The 18,957-nt window shown below is 40.7% G+C and overlaps 1 protein-coding gene across 2 annotated transcripts in view; it reads left to right on the forward strand.

Moving 5' to 3' along the window:
• ryr3 (ryanodine receptor 3) overlaps window positions 1–18,957 on the forward strand; it is a 153,647-nt gene that overhangs the window by 101,134 nt on the left and 33,556 nt on the right. For both annotated transcript variants that reach the window (XM_047387608.1, XM_047387609.1), the window contains exons 51-75: window positions 199–339; window positions 2,148–2,311; window positions 2,458–2,536; window positions 2,636–2,725; window positions 9,118–9,261; window positions 9,769–9,831; window positions 9,911–9,986; window positions 10,079–10,205; window positions 11,750–11,865; window positions 11,943–12,010; window positions 12,101–12,222; window positions 12,390–12,439; window positions 12,534–12,594; window positions 12,688–12,926; window positions 13,119–13,200; window positions 14,154–14,284; window positions 14,388–14,506; window positions 14,766–14,964; window positions 15,507–15,601; window positions 15,871–16,016; window positions 16,884–16,971; window positions 17,063–17,155; window positions 17,411–17,578; window positions 18,013–18,072; window positions 18,176–18,310. In XM_047387608.1, the coding sequence (XP_047243564.1) occupies window positions 199–339; window positions 2,148–2,311; window positions 2,458–2,536; window positions 2,636–2,725; window positions 9,118–9,261; window positions 9,769–9,831; window positions 9,911–9,986; window positions 10,079–10,205; window positions 11,750–11,865; window positions 11,943–12,010; window positions 12,101–12,222; window positions 12,390–12,439; window positions 12,534–12,594; window positions 12,688–12,926; window positions 13,119–13,200; window positions 14,154–14,284; window positions 14,388–14,506; window positions 14,766–14,964; window positions 15,507–15,601; window positions 15,871–16,016; window positions 16,884–16,971; window positions 17,063–17,155; window positions 17,411–17,578; window positions 18,013–18,072; window positions 18,176–18,310 (2,856 nt within the window). The remainder of the gene's footprint in view (window positions 1–198; window positions 340–2,147; window positions 2,312–2,457; window positions 2,537–2,635; window positions 2,726–9,117; window positions 9,262–9,768; window positions 9,832–9,910; window positions 9,987–10,078; window positions 10,206–11,749; window positions 11,866–11,942; window positions 12,011–12,100; window positions 12,223–12,389; window positions 12,440–12,533; window positions 12,595–12,687; window positions 12,927–13,118; window positions 13,201–14,153; window positions 14,285–14,387; window positions 14,507–14,765; window positions 14,965–15,506; window positions 15,602–15,870; window positions 16,017–16,883; window positions 16,972–17,062; window positions 17,156–17,410; window positions 17,579–18,012; window positions 18,073–18,175; window positions 18,311–18,957) is intronic.

The raw sequence follows: 18,957 nt of genomic DNA on the forward strand, positions 1-18,957 counted from the left end.
TTCTTGTTGTTGACATCTAACATGTCACCTTACCCACCTACAGCATTAACTCATGTTTCTCTGTTCTCCTTGTTTATATTTAAAAAAATCCGCTTAAAATACTTTACAAAAAAGTTGGAATAAAAAAACTTTTGGTTTCATTATAGTATCCCCAATATATTTGTAACTTGTTTTGTTCCTTGCATCTCTACTCTGCAGTTGCTTACCAACCACTATGAGCAGAACTGGAAGTACTACTGCCTCCCATCTGGAATGGGTGGCTTCGGCATGGCTTCTGAGGAGGAACTTCTTCTCACGAAAAAACTCTTCTGGGGAATTTTTGATTCTCTTTCTCAGAAGGTAGGTACCACAAGGATTTAATTTATATTCTTTATTATCCCTAAAATATGTTAATTTCTTTAAAAAAAACTGCAATACCTTATTTTCTACATTTGTTCCTTTGCTGCTGCTTCTTTAAATGTGGGGGCAACTCAGTATTTTAAAAGTAGCATTTCTGCTAAAGAAAATGCTTCCACCAATTAGGCTCTCCCCTGCGTTCTGTGTTATGTTTTTGCTCTTATATGGTAATTTGCTTTTTCAACACTCAAGCGTTGCTTTCCAGACAGAGACAGTATTGTACTGAATGCATAATGAAGTGCAGTGAGCAGTGCAGCTGAATCAAAGCCCAGATTGATCATTTATCAGTCTGTGACAGGGAGTGTTTCAGCACAGACTTTACCAGCTTTCAATTTAAATCTTTGTCTGGTTTATGTTCCATCCAAACTATTCAGTCCCTTTTTAAACCTATTCATAAAATATGAATGTTTTCCCATTATGCCATATAATAACCACAAGATTCAATGTATTTTATCCAGACTGTAAATTATAGATCAACAACTAAAAGTTGATAATAAAAATGAAGTGGAGGAAAAAAGATGTATGGTTTCTAACATGTTTTACAAACATAAATATCAAAATTTTACCATTCTTACCACATTCTAATATAGATCTAGGTTTGGACTTAAGTGTGGGGATCTAACATGGGATCTAAACTATTCTATTGTAGCTAAGATTGTATGTTTTGGACATACAATAGATACAAAAATACATTCGTAGCTTTCATGCTAAAAGCTTGGTCCCTAACAGTCTTTTCTTCCAGGATTGCCCTGTATTTAGCTCCATCCATTCTCCTATTACCCAAGACTTATTTACCTGTTGTTATTTTTACTGAAGAACAGCAGGCCCAGAGCATGATGCTGCCACCGGCATGTTTTACAGTACAGATAGTGTGTTTATTGTGAGGCGCAATGTTAGCTGTCTGCCACGCAACACTGCAAACATGCCGTCTTATGGCTTTCTTTCAGCATTGGATATTTGATTGCCATTATTCCATAAGGGCCAGATTGATGGAAAGCAATACTAATTGTTCTCCTGTCAACAAATTCACCCGTTTGAACTGTGGATCTCTGCGGCTCCTCCAGAGTTACAGCGCACCCTCTGAGCTGCTTCTTTGATTAATACTTAGGCTATTAATTTAAGTAGGCGTCCATGTCTTGGTAGGCTTGCTTTTGTGATTCTATATCATTCTATTTTCAGATGATTGATTGACCAGATCTCTGTGAAATGTTGAAAGCCTTGCATATTGTTTTATACCCTAAAGCTGCTTTAAACTTCTTCACAACCTTCTTTCTGACCTGTCGGTTGTGTTCTTTGGTCTTTATGATGCTGTTTGTTCACTAATGTTCTCTAAAAAACCTGTAAGGCCTTCAAAGAACAGCTGTTGTACTGAGATTGAACTACACACAGGTGGACTCTATTTACTAATTTACTTCTGATGACATTTGGTTGCTCTGGATTTTATTTTGGAGTATCAGAGTAAAGGGGTCTGAGTGTATTTTCAAACCAAACCTTGGAAAACCATGTATCCTTTTACTTCTACAATTATGTTAAGTAGAAGTTTGTGTTAAGTTAGCTTGTGTTGATCTTCCAGATTGGGTTCTGATGAAGTATGTTGAAGTTTGTGGTTATGTGACAACATGTGGAAAAGTTTAAAGGGCATGAATACTTTTGTGATACACTGTGATATTCTACATGGATTCTTCAGGAAATCCAAAGAAAAGGCAAAAATCTGCTTCGTAAGCATTTCTTCTGTGTTCTCCCCCATGAAGAAGTATGATTCAGAACTTTTTAAAATGGCCAAGTCGTGTCTGTCTGCCATCGCTGGAGCCCTGCCTCCAGACTTTGTGGATACCAGCTTAGGGTCGACGCTGGAGAAACAGGAGTCAGTGGACGCACAGGGAAACTTTGAACCCAAACCCATCAATACTGCCAAGTATGGGATTTCCATCACTGACACAATATCATGCTATCTTTTATTTAACCCACATTGAGAACTTGCTCTAAACCAGAAAAAAGTACCTTTTCACAGAGTGACTTTGTATTAATGTTAAATATTTAAACATTATGCACCTTTTTCAGTATCTCCCTCCCTGAAAAACTTGAGTACATTGCTAACAAGTATGCAGAACATTCCCATGACAAGTGGGCTTCAGAAAAGGTTAGCCCCCCCCCTCTCCATATATTTCCTCCATGCTCTTAACATACATTATTTGTTGTTCAGTAGCGCAACACTGACGATTATAAACTGCATCTTTAGATGTCAGCTGGCTGGAAACATGGAGACAGTTTGGACGAGCAGACCAGAACCCATCCACTGCTGAAGCCATACAAAGCTTTAAGTGAGAAGGTATGGATCTGTGCACACAGCTGCTGCTATAGGAGGGTAGCGCAATCTCCATAAACAAAGAATCACCATTCTTCTTCAGTTTTTAAGTTTGCTGTTCTATTTTGAAGTAAAATAATTCAGACATGACTTAAACTCCTTAAGAGAACTTCAGTTACTGCTGAACGTGACACTTTCAAGTTCTGGTTATTTTTACTTTATTTCTCATTCTTATGAGATTTCTCTTGTTGCTCTTGCTATGCGGCACTTTGGACAGCTTGTTTGCTTTAAAGTGGCAATATTCTAATCATATTCAAATTTGCAGCAAAGAGATGATGTTCTGAATGAGTGAAAATAAGGCAAAGGTAACATAGTAGTGTTTCGGTATCAGTATTTAATAAAATGTGATCTCTAAGGAAATGTGATGACATGACTTCATGAAATATTATCTTCCAACAGAAGGTCACTTATTTTGGCTTGATCAAGTAACCACAATCTGTCATATTTCATAAGAGTTAACTGGCCCAAACATGCTTCAGAACTGAAATCTATAGAAATAAGGGTTGATGTAAAATCTTCAGAAAATAATATGGAAATAACTGACATTTTGGGAGATTTGAGCATGTGTAGGATTTAATTATCTAAGTGTAAAATGTTTAGGTGAAGACAGAAAAAAAAAAGTATATTAGCAGGATCCGAAGTAGTTTGGGGCTAAATGACAATGTGTTGGTATGAATATGGCATAGAAATAGATGGAGCAAATTGAAATGATAGTTTTATTCATGAGAAATGATCATTCTTTCTTATCCTATCAATTTTCAACTTTCCTATCCAGCACTTAGCAGATAAATTATATAAAAGGTGGTACCCTCTGATGGATCATCAGTTTAATTTGTTTCTTGGCAACTTGTTTGAGTTTCTTCTCAATTTTTCGCATTCTTTACTGAAACCGGCCTTTATCGTCACCGAACTTCGACAGGTTTTGTGAAGCACAATCCTCCCTCATATGTGTGGACACTGAAAATTGTAATTGTTCAAGCAAAACACACCTTCAAAGCAACCAAAAAAAGGCAAATCCTGTAAAAACTTAACAGGTCCAAAAATCTGTATTGTACTGGTCCTGAACAGAATTTTATTTAGGGGCTTTCCAGTTACCATGAGTTACCTCAACTCAGCTAATTTCCTCTTTCTATCATAATACATATTATGATGTTATGAGAATATTAATTTAACATAACTTTTACTATAGTTTACGAATGGAAAATTATGTCAGTCACACAGTATATATACCATCAAATGTTCGTTCGTTCGTTCGTCGTCTTCCGCTTATCCAGGACCGGGTCGCGGGGGCAGCAGACTCAGCAGAGACGCCCAGACGTCCCTCTCTCCAGACACCTCCTCCAGCTCCTCCAGGGGGAGCCCAAGGCGTTCCCAGGCCAGCCGAGAGACATAGTCCCTCCAGCGTGTCCTGGGCCGTCCCCTGGGCCTCCTCCCGGTGGGACGTGCCTGGAACACCTCCCGAGGAAGGCGTCCAGGAGGCATCCGGTATAGATGCCCGAGCCACCTCAACTGGCTCCTCTCAATGTGGAGGAGCAGCGGCTCTACTCCGAGCTCCTCCCGGATGGCCGAGCTCCTCACCCTATCTCTAAGGGAGTGCCCGGCCACCCTACGGAGGAAGCTCATTTCAGCCGCTTGTATCCGTGATCTCGTTCTTTCGGTCATGACCCAAAGTTCATGGCCATAGGTGAGGGTAGGAACGTAGACCGACCAGTAAATTGAGAGCTTTGCTTTTCGGCTCAGCTCTCTCTTCACCACAATGGACCGGCACAGCGCCCCCATTACTGTGGCAGCTGCACCAATCCGTCTGTCGATCTCCCGCTCCATTCTTCCCTCACTCGTGAACAAGACCCCGAGATACTTAAACTCCTCCACTTGAGGCAGGAACTCCCCTCCAACCTGAAGAGGACAAGCCACCCTTTTCCGGTCGAGTACCATGGCCTCGGACTTGGAGGAGCTGATCCCCATCCCAGCCGCTTCACACTCGGCTGCGAACCGCCACAGCGCATGCTGTAGGTCTTGGCTAGAGGGGGCCAGCAGGACCACGTCATCCGCAAAAAGAAGAGACGAAATCCACTGGTCCCCAAACCAGACCCCCTCCGGCCCTTGGCTGCGTCTAGAAATCCTGTCCATAAAAGTTATGAACAGGACCGGCGACAAAGGGCAGCCCTGCCGGAGTCCAACATGCACTGGGAACAGGTCCGACTTAGTGCCGGCAATGCGGACCAAACTCCTGCTCCGCTCGTACAGGGACTGGATGGCCCCTAATAAAGGGCCCCTGATTCCATACTCCTGGAGCACCCCCCACAGGGCATCACGAGGGACACAGTCGAATGCTTTCTCCAGGTCCACAAAACACATGTGAACCAGTTGGGCAAACTCCCATGAACCCTCGAGCACCCTGTAGAAGGTATAGAGCTGGTCCAGTGTTCCACGGCCGGGACAAAAACCACACTGTTCCTCCTGAAGCCGAGGTTCGACTATTGGCCGGATTCTCTTCTCCAATACCCTGGTGTAGGCCTTACCAGGGAGGCTGAGGAGTGTGATCCCCCAGTCTGCCAATCCAAAGGCACTGTCCCCGTCCGCCACGCAATGTTGAAGAGGCGTGTCAACCATGACAGCCCTACAACATCCAGACACTTGAGGTACTCAGGGCGGATCTCATCCACCCCCGAAGCCTTGCCACCGCGGAGCTTTTTAACCACCTCGGTGACTTCAGCCTGGGTGATGAAAGAATCCAACCCCGAGTCCCCAGCCTCTGTTTCCACCACGGAATGCGTGATGGCAGGATTGAGGAGATTCTCGAAGTACTCCTTCCACCGCCCGATAATGTCCTCAGTCGAGGTCAGCAGTCTCCCGCCCCCACCATAAACAGTGTTGGCAAAGCACTGCTTCCCCCTCCTGAGGCGCCGGACGGTTTGCCAGAATCGCTTCGAGGCCAACCGGTAGTCCTTCTCCATGGCCTCACCGAACTCTTCCCAGGCCCGAGTTTTTGCCTCTGCCACAGCCCGGGCCGCAGCACGCTTGGCCTCACGGTACCCGTCAGCCGCCTCAGGAGTCCCACAAGCCAACCACAGCCGATAGGACTCCTTCTTCAGCTTAACAGCATCCCTTACTGCCGGTGTCCACCACCGGGTTCTGGGATTGCCGCCGCGACAGGCACCGCAGACCTTACGGCCGCAGCTATGGGCAGCAGCATCGACAATAGATGCAGAGAACATGGTCCACTCGGACTCTATGTCTCCAACATCCCCCGGGATCTGGTCGAAGCTCTCCCGGAGGTGGGAGTTGAATACATCCCTGGCCGAGGGCTCCGCCAGGCGTTCCCAGCAGACCCTCACTATGCGCTTGGGCCTGCCGAGTCTGTCCGGCTTTCTCCTCCTCCAGCGGATCCAACTCACCACCAGGTGATGATCAGTGGACAGCTCAGCCCCTCTCTTCACCCGAGTGTCCAAAACATGCGGCCGAAGGTCTGATGATACGACAACAAAGTCGATCATCGACCTCCTGCCTAGGGTGTCCTGGTGCCAAGTGCACTGATGGACACCCTTATGTTTGAACATGGTGTTCGTTATGGACAATCCGTGACTAGCACAGAAGTCCAATAACAAAACACCACTCGGATTCAGATCGGGGAGGCCATTCCTCCCGATCACGCCTCTCCAGGTGTCACTGTCGTTCCCCACGTGGGCGTTGAAGTCCCCCAGCAGAATAATGGAGTCCCCGGGAGGGGCACTATCCAGCACCCCCGACAGGGACGCCAAGAAGGCAGGGTACTCTGCACTACCACTCGGCCCGTAGGCTGAAATGATAGTCAGAGACCTCTCCCCAACCCGAAGGCGCAGGGATACAACCCTCTCATCCACTGGGGTAAACCCCAACACGAGACGGCTGAGCTGGGGGCAACAAGCAAACCCACACCAGCCCGCCGCCTCTCCCCGTGGGCCACTCCAGAGCAGAAGAGAGTCCAACCCCTCTCAAGGAGATGGGTTCCAGAGCCCACGCTGTGCGTGGAGGCGAGCCCGACTATTTCTAGTCGATATCTCTCGACCTCCCGCACAAGCTCAGGCTCCTTCCCCCCCAGCGAGGTGACATTCCACGTCCCTAGAGCCAGCCTAAGCATCCGGGGATCGGGCCGTTGAGGTCTCCACCTTCGTCCGCCACCCAATCCTCTTTGCACCGGTCCCTCACGGTTCCCCCTGCAGGTGGTGGGCCCACTGGGGGATGGCCTCGCGTCTCTCGTTCGGGCTTGGCCCGGCCGGGTCCCGCGAGGAGCAACCCGGCCACCAGGCGCTCTCTGACGAGTCCCGACCCCAGGCCTGGCTCCAGGGTGGGACCCCGGCTCCGCCGTACCGGGCAACGTCACGTGCCTCGATATTGTGTTCTTCATGAGGGGTTCTTGAACCATTCTTTGTCTGACCCATCACCTAGAACCTGTTTGCCATGGGAGACCCTACCAGGGGCATTTAGGCCCCAGACAACATAGCCTCTAGGATCATTTGAGCACTCAAACCCCTCCACCACGTTAAGGTGACGGTTCAAGGAGGGGACCATCAAATGTGTTGCATGAATTTCATTCACACCAAATGATTTATATACTTATAGCACTTGGGATGAAGTGTGCAAATTAAAATGCATTAAAAGTAAGTCGACAGAAAATGATCTAGCAAAATGCATTTTGACTTTTATCTTGTGTCAAATGATTACATTTGGGAGAACACCATTATGTTTTTTTCTTTTGTTTGTTTGTTTTCTTCCGCTGTTATTTTCCTGATGTGGCCAAAGTTTTAGGTGATAGGTCGATGTCCTTACTTCTGCAGTTCATCCATGAACATCAACATTTAAACTTCAAATGGCCTTTAACATCGTGTAAAATTATTTTTAAACAAATTGATTTTAAATATTGCGCCATTATTAACAATAGAAGAAGGGTGAATAATTAAAAATAAGGAAGGTTAAAAAGCTTTTAGATAGCATGATGGATCTTCTGTGGCTGATATCAGTGAATAGACTTCTTGTGCAAGGAGTGGTTTCTTGGAGTTATGTTACAACTAAAAATGCCAAATAATTAAATGTAAAAAAAAAAAAAAAACATATTTTAATTGACTGTTACAATGATGTTTAGGCAAAACTGAAGAGTTTCAAAATCATATGTAATGTGAACTCTGTTATTTACCATCTGTTATCTGAAATAAAATTATAACACTAAAAAGCAAGAACTGATTAAGCTGATCAGTTCCATTGTTGGCAATACATTAGACAAGAAATGCAATGTTTATTGATTAGACTTACTGACAGTTAAGGACTGACAGCTCAGGACAGAGAAGTATGTGAACGTTAGAGAACGTCTTCCCGGAACCTTTGCTTGTCTTAAACCCATGTATCTTCAAATACTTTGTCAAATTTTGTCTTCTGATTTGTGCATGCTTGTGTTAACAAAGATTCTTTAAAAGAAGTAGTAAAAAGATGAAGCATTAAAAGCTGTTCAGCAACAATATCAGAAAACAGTTCAACTATGAGGATTTAAATGCCCCATTATAGATAAGCACTACACATTTTCTTTTGCACAACTGCCAGTGATGTATCACAATGTTGACATTTGTAAATCTATGCTCTTGCTGGCACCCTGATAGTGTGGGTTGGTTAAAAGCTGCTTAGGTCACTTTGCCTTGGGCCACACCTGTGTAATAATGTAAAAACTCCTGCTCTTTTAGAGGAAGAAAAGCTTACTAGAAAGAAACAGTTTCTGATTTCATTTTAGCTGGTATATATAGATACATTTTTGATCACTCTAAAGTTGGTTAGAAAGGAAATTAGATATTTAAATGATAGTATTTCTTTTATTGACACCACAAAAATAAAGGATCGGAATCAGATTGTGGATAAACATAACTTAGTCTATTCTGACTTTGAGGGAAATTTGAAATTATTGTTTATTACTGCAATTTCAATCGTGATAATCCCACATTTTCCACACCTTTTTTTTTCTATCATCACCTCTCTACTACTTCCTTTGAATTTTAGCTTCATGGTCGCTAAGATCTGTATCAGGTGTGGACTTAAAAGTCAGTGAAGGTCCATCTAAATGGCCAAATATAATATTGTCAGACAGAGTTTGAAGACATGGCAGCCTAAATGTAAATATTACAGCCTACTGAGCACTATCCTTTACGATTGCATTGTGTTGCACATAGTGAAATTGCAGATTTCAATTCAATATGTTGTGCAGCTGAACTGTTAATTATAAGGTATAGTTTTTATAGTTATAGTTATATTTGTAGCATATTTAAACCTTAAAAGTTAGTGAACACATAGTGATTCGTTGAGCATTGAGTTCAACGTTTGTGTGTAATTTGTAGGAAAGAGAAACCTACCGCTGGCCTGTGAAAGAGTCCTTGAAGAGCATGCTGGCTATGAGCTGGAACATTGAGAGGACCAAGGAGGGAGAAGCCATGTTCCAACAACGAGAGAATGACAAACAGCGAAAGCTCTCAGAATCTCAAGTAACTCCTTTATTTACCAACTGAGTCAGTTTATCATAAATCACTCAGCATTATAACCCAAATGTTAAGGTATTGATATTGCCTTTTTAACAATCTCTCTAACATGATCAGGTTACTCTTTGTTTCTGCTTGAGATTGGGTTGATTTCACTGGTATGTAATTTATTTTATGTTGTGGTAATTCACAAAATTAGCTTGCTCCTGATCCAGTATCCAACAATTCAACTACTTCATTAGTTGTAATGTGCCTTATTTAAATTACAGGTGCAATAAAAAAAACGTTACCTGATTTATTTCTTAATTGCTTGTGCCTGAAACCATAGCAACCTTTTCATATAGTGTGTTTACAGAAATCAACATGGGATAAAAAAGGAAGTTTCAGACAGTTGCATTAAATTCTAGAATATTGTATAGTGTTTCTGATTAAAGCAGGTTAACTGATAACTCTACCTGGAAAAGGATATGGATCTCCTGCCTTATTTGTATTCCCTTTGTTTAATTTGTGCAGTCTAATGGATTCAGTCCTGCTCCGATGGACCTGCACAATGTCACTTTGTCCCGAGAGTTACAGGTAGGTTTTAAAGCGTGTTAGTTTGGGAAAACAATACCCTCCACTGTTCAGGTTTTGATATTTTCTTTTATTTCTATAGAGTATGGTGGAAGTGGTTGCAGAAAATTACCACAACATCTGGGCTAAGAAGAAGAAGTCAGAACTTCTTAGTAAAGGTGTCAAAATTAAAACGCTCCGCTAAAAATAAGCATTTCTCTAACTATTATATTTTTGCAAAATACATTTGAAATGACTCTTATTTGAGCAGGAGGAGGACTGGCTCATCCGCTACTTGTTCCCTATGATACCTTGACTGCTAAAGAGAAGTACAGAGACAAAGAAAAGGCTCAAGAGCTCTTCAAGTTCCTGCAGATAAGTGGCTATGCTATCACAAGGTGAGCCTCTTTCAAAACCTATAATTTTATCCTGGATAGAAAAAGTAAAGTTTGTATCTCCTTGCTTTATAATGCTAAATTAACTGCTTTTTAATTTTCCCTGTAATCTTTGAATAGGTGAGCTTTGTCCTCATCTTATTCTTTTTTTGATTGAAGTGAATAATTCTAAATTGTTTAAATTTGAGTTTAATTATTTCAAATGATAGAAATAAAAAAAATATGATGCATGTTTAAATAAAGCAAAAACCGTTCTAGAAATACCAACAACTGACATTAAGTAATACTAAAAGCAATAAGAAGCTTCCATAAGGTTTACAGATTATTAATTTGTTGAAATTGAAATATACATCTTATGAACTCACAAAAATTATTGTAAAATATTGTCACCATTAAATTTCCCAGAATGCTGTATTGTTATAGGATTTAACGTTTGATTTTTAATTTTTAATGTGCTCTTATTAAATCAGATAGGTATAGGTCTGTCTTAGTTCATAGTAAAGTAAAACCTTGGAGTCACATTAACATTTTATTTAGGAAACTCTTGTTCTTTATTTGTTGAAATTTTTAAACATTATACTTTAGAGGGAGAGGATGCCTGAAGATGGGAGAATAAAGTGTACTGGTATCAGTTTTAATCAACATAAAGAGGGCTGTCGTAAGTGTTGATGATACACTTACGACGAGTTATTGAAGCTAGGTTTTAAAGACATCAGTAATCAGTGAGCAAACGTTTTGTTTCATGCAGAGAACGAACGCTACAGATGCAATGTTTGCTTTAAGAGTCTTGATGAACAATTAAAGAAAAGGTCAGAAGGAGTTTTATTGTATCCTTGAGGATCTAGAAGCAGCGTATGATAGGCTGAACAGAGAGGGACTATGCTTCTGTTAAAGGAAGACAAGAGTGGCAGTAAGATATTTTAGGTGAATGCACAACAGTGAGAAAGCAATGAGGTATGTGCAAGAAGTGGTATTTAATCAAGTATCGGCTCTGAGGTTGGCAGATAAGCTCAGGTAGAAGTCCCCCTGGACTATGATGATGTTTGCAGTTGAGATTATCTGTAGTGACAGTGATGAGCGGGTAGTGGAGACCCTGGAGAGTTGGACGTATGGTCCGAAAAGAAAAGGGATGTTGGTCACTAGCAGCAAGATAGGATTCATTTTTGTGAAAGAGAAAAGATGCAAGGAGTGGAGAATGTAAAAGTGGACCTGTTGAGGTACCTGGAGTCAGCCGTACAAAGCAATGGTGGAGTGAAGTGATTGGAGATGAGTGTCGATGGTTTATGACAGAAAGATACCTGCAAAAGGTAAAGGGAAAGTTTACAAGATTATACAATGAAGATATTTAGATTTTCATTGGGATTGACGAGAACAAACAGGATTAGAAATTAGTTTAGTTTCCATTTATTGATTGTGTATAGATGTGTGTGAGTTTTATGGAATATTGATGTTTTTGCGCTAAAATATATCATATGAATAAAAATGAATTGAAACGATGGATTGAAGTTGTGTCAGATCTCTTTACCTCTTGTTCTTCTGTCTCTCAGAGGTCTGAAGGACATGGAGCAGGACTCGTCTTCCATGGAAAAGCGTTTTGCCTACAAGTTCCTGAAGAGGGTGCTGAAAAATGTTGACTCTGCCCAGGAGTTTATTGCCCATCTTGGTGAGTCTTCAGCATAAACAGTAATATGACCAATTGCAAAAACACGAACACTCAAATTACGACTTAACCATCTACAGAGGCAATGGCTACCAGTGGGAAAACTGACAAGTCCCCCCATGATCAGGAAATCAAGTTCTTTGCAAAGGTCGGGATGAGTATTTAGAACTATGCCACTCACATACTGTTTTATTTCAGAACATTTTTTTTATTAAGGTTTTCTTTTTATTCTCCTCAGACTTTGCTTCCACTAATTGACCAGACCTTTAAGAATCACTGCCTTTACTTCCTGTCTACACCTAGCAAGAACCTGAGCAGTTGTGGCTGTGCCTCCAACAAAGAGAAGGAGATGGTCACCAGGTATCACCAAAAAACAAAGCATGATCTTTTTTAGTCTCTTCTTCCTTTGAATTGCTTGAGTGGAGTTATCTGGCAGTGTAATATATTCCTAAAACCTTTCCTTCATTTCTTTCACTTTTCTATCAGCTTTTCTTCAGTTCTGTCTTTATTTCCTCTCCTTTTTTTAGCCTGTTCTGTAAGATGGCAGCTCTTGTTAGACACAGGATTTCTCTCTTTGGTAAGACTGGCACTGTCTGTGCCTGTTTGCTTTTGATCTGTCAGGATTTTGAATCAGTTCCAGCAGACACCATAAAAATGTCTTCCTGTTACAGGAAGTGACTCAGCAATAATGGTGAGCTGTCTTCACATCCTGTCCCACTCACTCGACACAAGGTACGCAACCTTTATTTACTATCAACATTAACAAAGCTCTGGAAATTGTCTTCATGTGACTTACAATTATCAAAACGTCCAATATTTCTCCAGAACAGTGATGAAATCTGGCGCAGATCTGGTCAAAGTCGGGTTCAAGGCCTTCTTTGAGAATGCAGCTGAGGACTTGGAGAAGCTGGTGGAGATGCTGAAGCTGGGGAAGTTCATGCAGTCGCGTGCCCAGTTTAAGAGTGTGACTCAAAGCATCAATTATGTGACTGTGGCCCTGCTCCCCATCCTCACTGCCTTGTTTGAACATATTACGACACACGAGTTTGATGTGGACCTGCTTTGTAAGTTCACTTCGACACTTCCTGCTTAATATATAATCACCCTGAAACAATAAGAAATAATCAAGAGAGTTTGATTACAGTTTACCTGAAACAGAGTAAGGCCAAATCAATCAAATCTAATCTATACCATTTCCCACCAGAATTTCCATCCCCTCTTAATCGATGTTTAACCGTGCATGTTTTATTCATTAGTGGATGATGTGCAGCTGTCCTGCTACCGAATCCTGATGTGTTTCTACAGCCTGGGAACTGGCAAGAATGTCTTCGTAGAGAGGTGGGAGGTCAACTCATTTGCTGTAAAGCTACGTGTTACCGGTAGAGATGCCATGATGAGGTTTTTAAAATGCTGATACTGATTTTTGTTATTCTTCAAGGGGTTCCCTGCTAATTATAATTTTGGCCAATTATGATTTTATTTGCAAAAACTATAATGAATGGAATTTTTTTCAGTGATTCAATGATTTTACACAAACAATGACTAAAAAAAAAAAAAAAAAAAACACTGCAGTTCATAGGTAGGTTGATAGAGGTTGAAGTTTCAAATCCAGCTGAATTTTGAGATTTCAAGATCATCCCAATCTATGGATCAAAGCATATATCCCTAACCTTTATCTGAGGTTTACTTAACTTAAAACTAAATTTTATCAGAACACAATCTGTGTTTTGGTGTTTTAATGAGTAAAAGTAAGTTGGTGTTTTACGATTTGATGCATTTAGAAAAACGGGGGGAAAGTTCACATTTAGCAGTAATGCACTGCCAATTAAGGAAAATTTGCCAGATTTTAATCGCTGGCTAAATGGCTGGTCCATTATTAGTTATTGGCAGTATGCATTTCAAAATGGTCCCTGATCAGTTTTTTTTTTAAGTCAAGTTTAGGGAAAAGTTAAACAAATCCTATATTTCATGATGATGTTTTGTTTGGGGAAAACATTTTTAGCCATAAATGTTATTAAACCAAGGCTGATTAAACATTTCCCTACCTTTTCCCATCTCCTGTTATAAAATATCCTCATCCTAAAATAAAATACTGCTAATGTAAATAATTGTCTTTTGCTCTGCATTCAGAATTTGCTGACAAAATATATATATTTTTTTTTTTTGCAAATTAGCTTTTACTTACCAACACTTGATACCTGGGAATCTTTAAATCATACTTTGTGTCAACTGTTTAGCATTTTATCCTAATGTATGAAAAATTCAATTTCTTTATGTGTTGTTATACACAGGCATCTGCCAGCGATTGGGGAGAGTCTGGCAACCCTGGTGGGAGCAATACCTGTAGCTTTCCTGGAGCCTCACCTAAATGCCCACAACCCGCTTTCAGTCTTTAACACCAAGACCCCCCGAGAGAGAGCCAGTGAGTGTCCAGCTGATCCTCGTCTCATGTTTGACGTTCATCGACCCTGCTGAGATTGCAGCCCTTGCATTTGCTCACAGTGACTGATGTTTTACCGTTGCAGTTCTGAGCATGCCCGACACCGTGGAGGAGATGTGTCCAGAAATGCCTCGCCTTGACAAACTACTCAAGGACGTCAATGACGTGTCGGAGTCCGGTGCTCGCTACAGTGACATGCCACAGGTCTGAAGGGATTTTCATATAAAAAGCTGCCTTTTTTGAGAGGTTATATAACATTAGGACTAAAGTCATGATGTTGCAGCCCCTTTTTTTTATGGCGCTTGACCTCACTGGAACCAATGTATCAATTGGTACCCTATATATTTCAGATTGTCTTATTCTTCTGGCAAATTTGCAAGAGCTGTGTTGTATTTTCTTACTTTTAAGTAAGTCATTTGAACCATGTTTCAAAGTTTAATGTTCAGCAGCCTGTTTCCTGCAGATTATTGAGGTTGTCCTCCCCATGCTGTGCAACTATTTGTCCTACTGGTGGGAGAAAGGCCCGGAGAACTCGCCCCCAGATACCGAGTGCTGCACCGTGGTGACTTCTGAACACCTCAGCATTATTCTGGGAAACATCTTGAAGATCCTAAACAACAACCTCGGCATTGATGATGCTCCTTGGATGAAGAGGATTGCAGGTATATCAACTATGCATAAGATTTCAGTTTTTAGCTCTCTGGGAATCACCACTGGACTTAAAATGTCACTTAATACCAGTCAAACTGTCTATTTTCTTAAAAGCCAACTAAACATAATGGAAAATATTGCTAAATGGGAACAAATTGTGTTGTTTATAACCGCCTATAGATAATGAAGTGCCTAAAGATCTAAATTAAGACTGGTTCTTTCTTTGCTAAATTGCCTGTCAGTGCAGACACAACATTGGTTAATCATTTAAGTCTAGAAGCTTAAGCCTGACTTTTTGGTCAGAGTTAACTGGTTTAAAGCGAAAGCAGAAAAATAAATCTGAAAAGCCATTTTTGTTTCTGATCACACTAAATAAAAGTTGGATTGACACACAAAACCTTCTTGACCCTCAGAAACAATGATTTTACAATTTTGTCTGTAGGAAAAAGTGTCTTTAAAAAAAATCTCTGCAGATTCTTCCTGCTTACAGTTGTATTTGTTAAATAACCCATCTCTCTGTCCCAATTATAACTTTCACCATTCTGCTCTCCAGTTTACTCTCAGCCAATCATCTGCAAAGCTGGAGCCGATTTGTTGAGAACACACTTCCTGCCCACAATGGAGAAACTAAAGAAAAAGACAGTAAAGGTAGGAACCACAGATGCACTGTAAGTTGTACTTTACCTGCCTGGTAAGCCAGTCTTGTCCTTAAAAGATTTATTTAGCTAACTTCAGTAATGGCTTATGTACATTTGAAGCTATGTGAAGAAAGAAAAAGCTGTTGCAAATAACACTTGTATAAGTGTAAAAACTCCAGCGTAATGAGAGAAGGCTGTAAAACCAAATGATCATCTGATGTGTTAAAACATGACCAAAAATAAACAGATTTCTGTTATGGACTTGTGCTTTGATTGCAGGTTGTATTTGAGGAGGAGCTGCTGAAGGCTGACAGTAAAGGTGACATCCAAGAAGCAGAGCTGCTCATTCTGGATGAGTTTGCTGTGCTCTGCAGGGACCTCTATGCTTTCTACCCCATGCTTATTCGTTATGTAGACAACAACAGGTACAATATATGTATAGACCTCTCCTCTTAGCTGGACATTACACACTATGTGCCTGATTTCAAAAGGTTTGCATGTTTAAAAACAAACAGCGCAAATTGAATTGCGTGTGTAAAATCAGTGTAACGGCGAGCGCAAACTTCTTAGCATATTTGCCTTCATAAATGTGCAAAACATAACATAATGACCCAAACGGGCAAATGTATGGGAGGAGGATATGCAAATGTAATTCCTTTCTACATGCTATGCGATCTATCAAACCTGAAATGGAGCAGTGCTGTTTTTGCGTCTATGTTTAGGACTTTTGAAAGGCCTGTCCAAACTGGCACGTGCAAATATTGTGCCATGTTATTCAGCAAACAAAATATTAGAAGCCAACATAGACCAGAAAACCATCATGAAGCCAAAGGGACATGAAGGAAAAACAAACAATACTGTTGACTGAGTTGTCGAAGCACGCCCCTATGGGAGTGGGGTTGTGTGTAAATGTGTGGCGGAGGTAAATACAGCTGTTTAAAGCTGTATTTAGATGCGAGTCTGACAGTGGCTGTCAGTTTTCTAGGTTTTATAATTGATATTTCCTAGTTTAACTGCAGCCTTTAGTATTTTTATGTTTTTATTGTTGTTTTGTAGTAGGCTGAGATACTTATATAAATGCAATTTATTATTAATTTTATTAAATTTTTTACTATGTTTTTTTTTTTTTATTGGAGCACCTGATTTCAGTTATTTTGGATGGGTGAGCCGAACACTTTTGCAATATAGTGTATTTCATAAAGTTTGCTTTGTATGGTACAGTTCATGTAAATGAGACAGAATGGAACATGCACTTTTTACCTCAGCTGAAAGTGTCTCTTTATCCCACCCAGGTCCAGGTGGCTGAAGAAGCCAGATGCAGACTCCACTGAGCTCTTCAGGATGGTTGCTGAGATCTTCATCCTCTGGTGCAAATCCAATGTAGGTCCCTCTGCTCAGTCTGTCATGTTACCCCGTTATACTAGCTCAACAGTCTTGTTATTAGACTTTTGTTTTTCCTCTTCTGGTATAGAACTTCAAGCGCGAGGAGCAAAACTTTGTAATTCAGAACGAGATCAACAACCTGGGCTTCCTAACCGAGGAGGGCAAGTCCAAAATGTCCAAGGTAAAGACTAATTTATTCTTGAATTTTATGACTACCTGCTTAAGAAAGGAGAGAAAATGAAAACAAATTGTTTCATTATTAAGGACCAGTGTGCTTTTAATTAATTGTGTTAGCATGCAACATATGCGTGAAACTACTCTCCTCTGTGAGAAAACCATTTTCCTCATTAAAGCCCGAGAATTCTTTATACAGTAAAAGAATATCACTAATTTGCCATTTTAATCCAAATCTTTTAACTCTTGTTTCCATCTTTAGTCTGGTGGGGACCAGGAGAGGAAACACAAGCGCCGTCGAGGTGAATACTACTCCATTCAAACGTCTCTGATTGTAGCCGCCCTCAAGAAGCTGCTGCCTATTGGCCTGAACATGTGCACCCCTGGAGACCAGGAGCTCATCTCTTTGGCCAAGATACGCTACAGTCTGGTGAGCCGCCAACTGGACCTGGTGCAAAGATTTTTTAACTATTTAAGTGCAAGTTCACTTTTCATAGCTGTTACTTTTAGGTGATAAATGGGCACTTTAATTCATGAATTGTTCAAATCTGCAGTATAACAAATTTATTCATTTACACAGCCTGATTAAAAGCTATTAATGGCCTTTCAATTTGAGTGATGGTTGTAGTTAAGGTAGATTTAAGGTGCTCTAACTGGTAAACAGTGTGTTGCTGCATTTTATGCACAACTTTTACAGAGAGCTAAAGCTGAAATAAACTTCCAACTATGCAAACAAAGAGGACAGAAAAAAAATCCCCACAGTGGATCCAAATGTGCATCCCAATTATTTAAGGGTCAGTTAATAAAAATAAATTAACTATACTGACTTGCAATAATAGTTTTGTGTATGCTTTCTCCTCATAGAAAGACACAGATGATGAAGTAAAGGAGTACTTGCGTCAGAACGTCCACCTTCAGGAAAAGGTAAAATCATATTCAGCATTTTAAGCAGCAAGTGTGAATCAGAACAGAATTCCCTTGACCATAATGTTCTTGATTGATTTTTATTTATTTATTATTATTCTAGTCTGATGACCCAGCAGTTTACTGGCAGCTGAACCTTTATAAAGATGTTGTGGTGAAGTCTGAGGAACCGTCGGATTCAGAGCACACAGTGGACAGAATCCAGAGCATCTCTGCTGCAGTCTTCCACTTGGAGCAGGTAAAAACAATTTAAAATATATTCAAAACAAGGAATAGACATAGAAAGGGACACAAAAGCATTAAAAACTGTAAAATAGTTACTCCTTTGCTCTTAAAATTTATATATACATGCTGAGCCTTCAGTCTTAGGAAACCTTTACATTTTCTTCAGGTTGCAAACTTTAATACATCCAAATAAAAATATAAAAATGGTGGCATGTATTTGTATTAAGTTCCCTCTGAGTCAATGCTTTGAAGAACCACATTTTGCTGCAGTTGCAGCTGCAAGTCTTTCTTGGTGTGTCTCTGCCAGCTGTATATATTTAGAAAATGAAACTGATCTGAAATATTTGCTCAGATTCAACCAATAACATCTAAGGAGTTTGTTTTTTAAGTTTTGTTACATATTATCAACAGGTTTTAGGTCTAGACTTGATAATATAAAGTATGAATAATCTTCGGTGTAAACCATTCAACCTTAGACCTGGCTGTATGTTTGGGGCCAGAAAGTGAACCTCCATTCCAGTATCTAGTTTTTTGCGGCTTTTCTTCCAGGATTGCAGTTTAATCTAGTTTAATCCATCTAGCTTCTCATCAGTTCTAATCCGATTCCCTGGTTAAAGAGAAACAATCCCACAGCATGATGCTGCCACTACTGTGAATTTG

This window comes from Girardinichthys multiradiatus, chromosome 15 (assembly GCF_021462225.1).
Source record: "Girardinichthys multiradiatus isolate DD_20200921_A chromosome 15, DD_fGirMul_XY1, whole genome shotgun sequence".
Lineage (NCBI taxonomy): Eukaryota > Metazoa > Chordata > Actinopteri > Cyprinodontiformes > Goodeidae > Girardinichthys > Girardinichthys multiradiatus.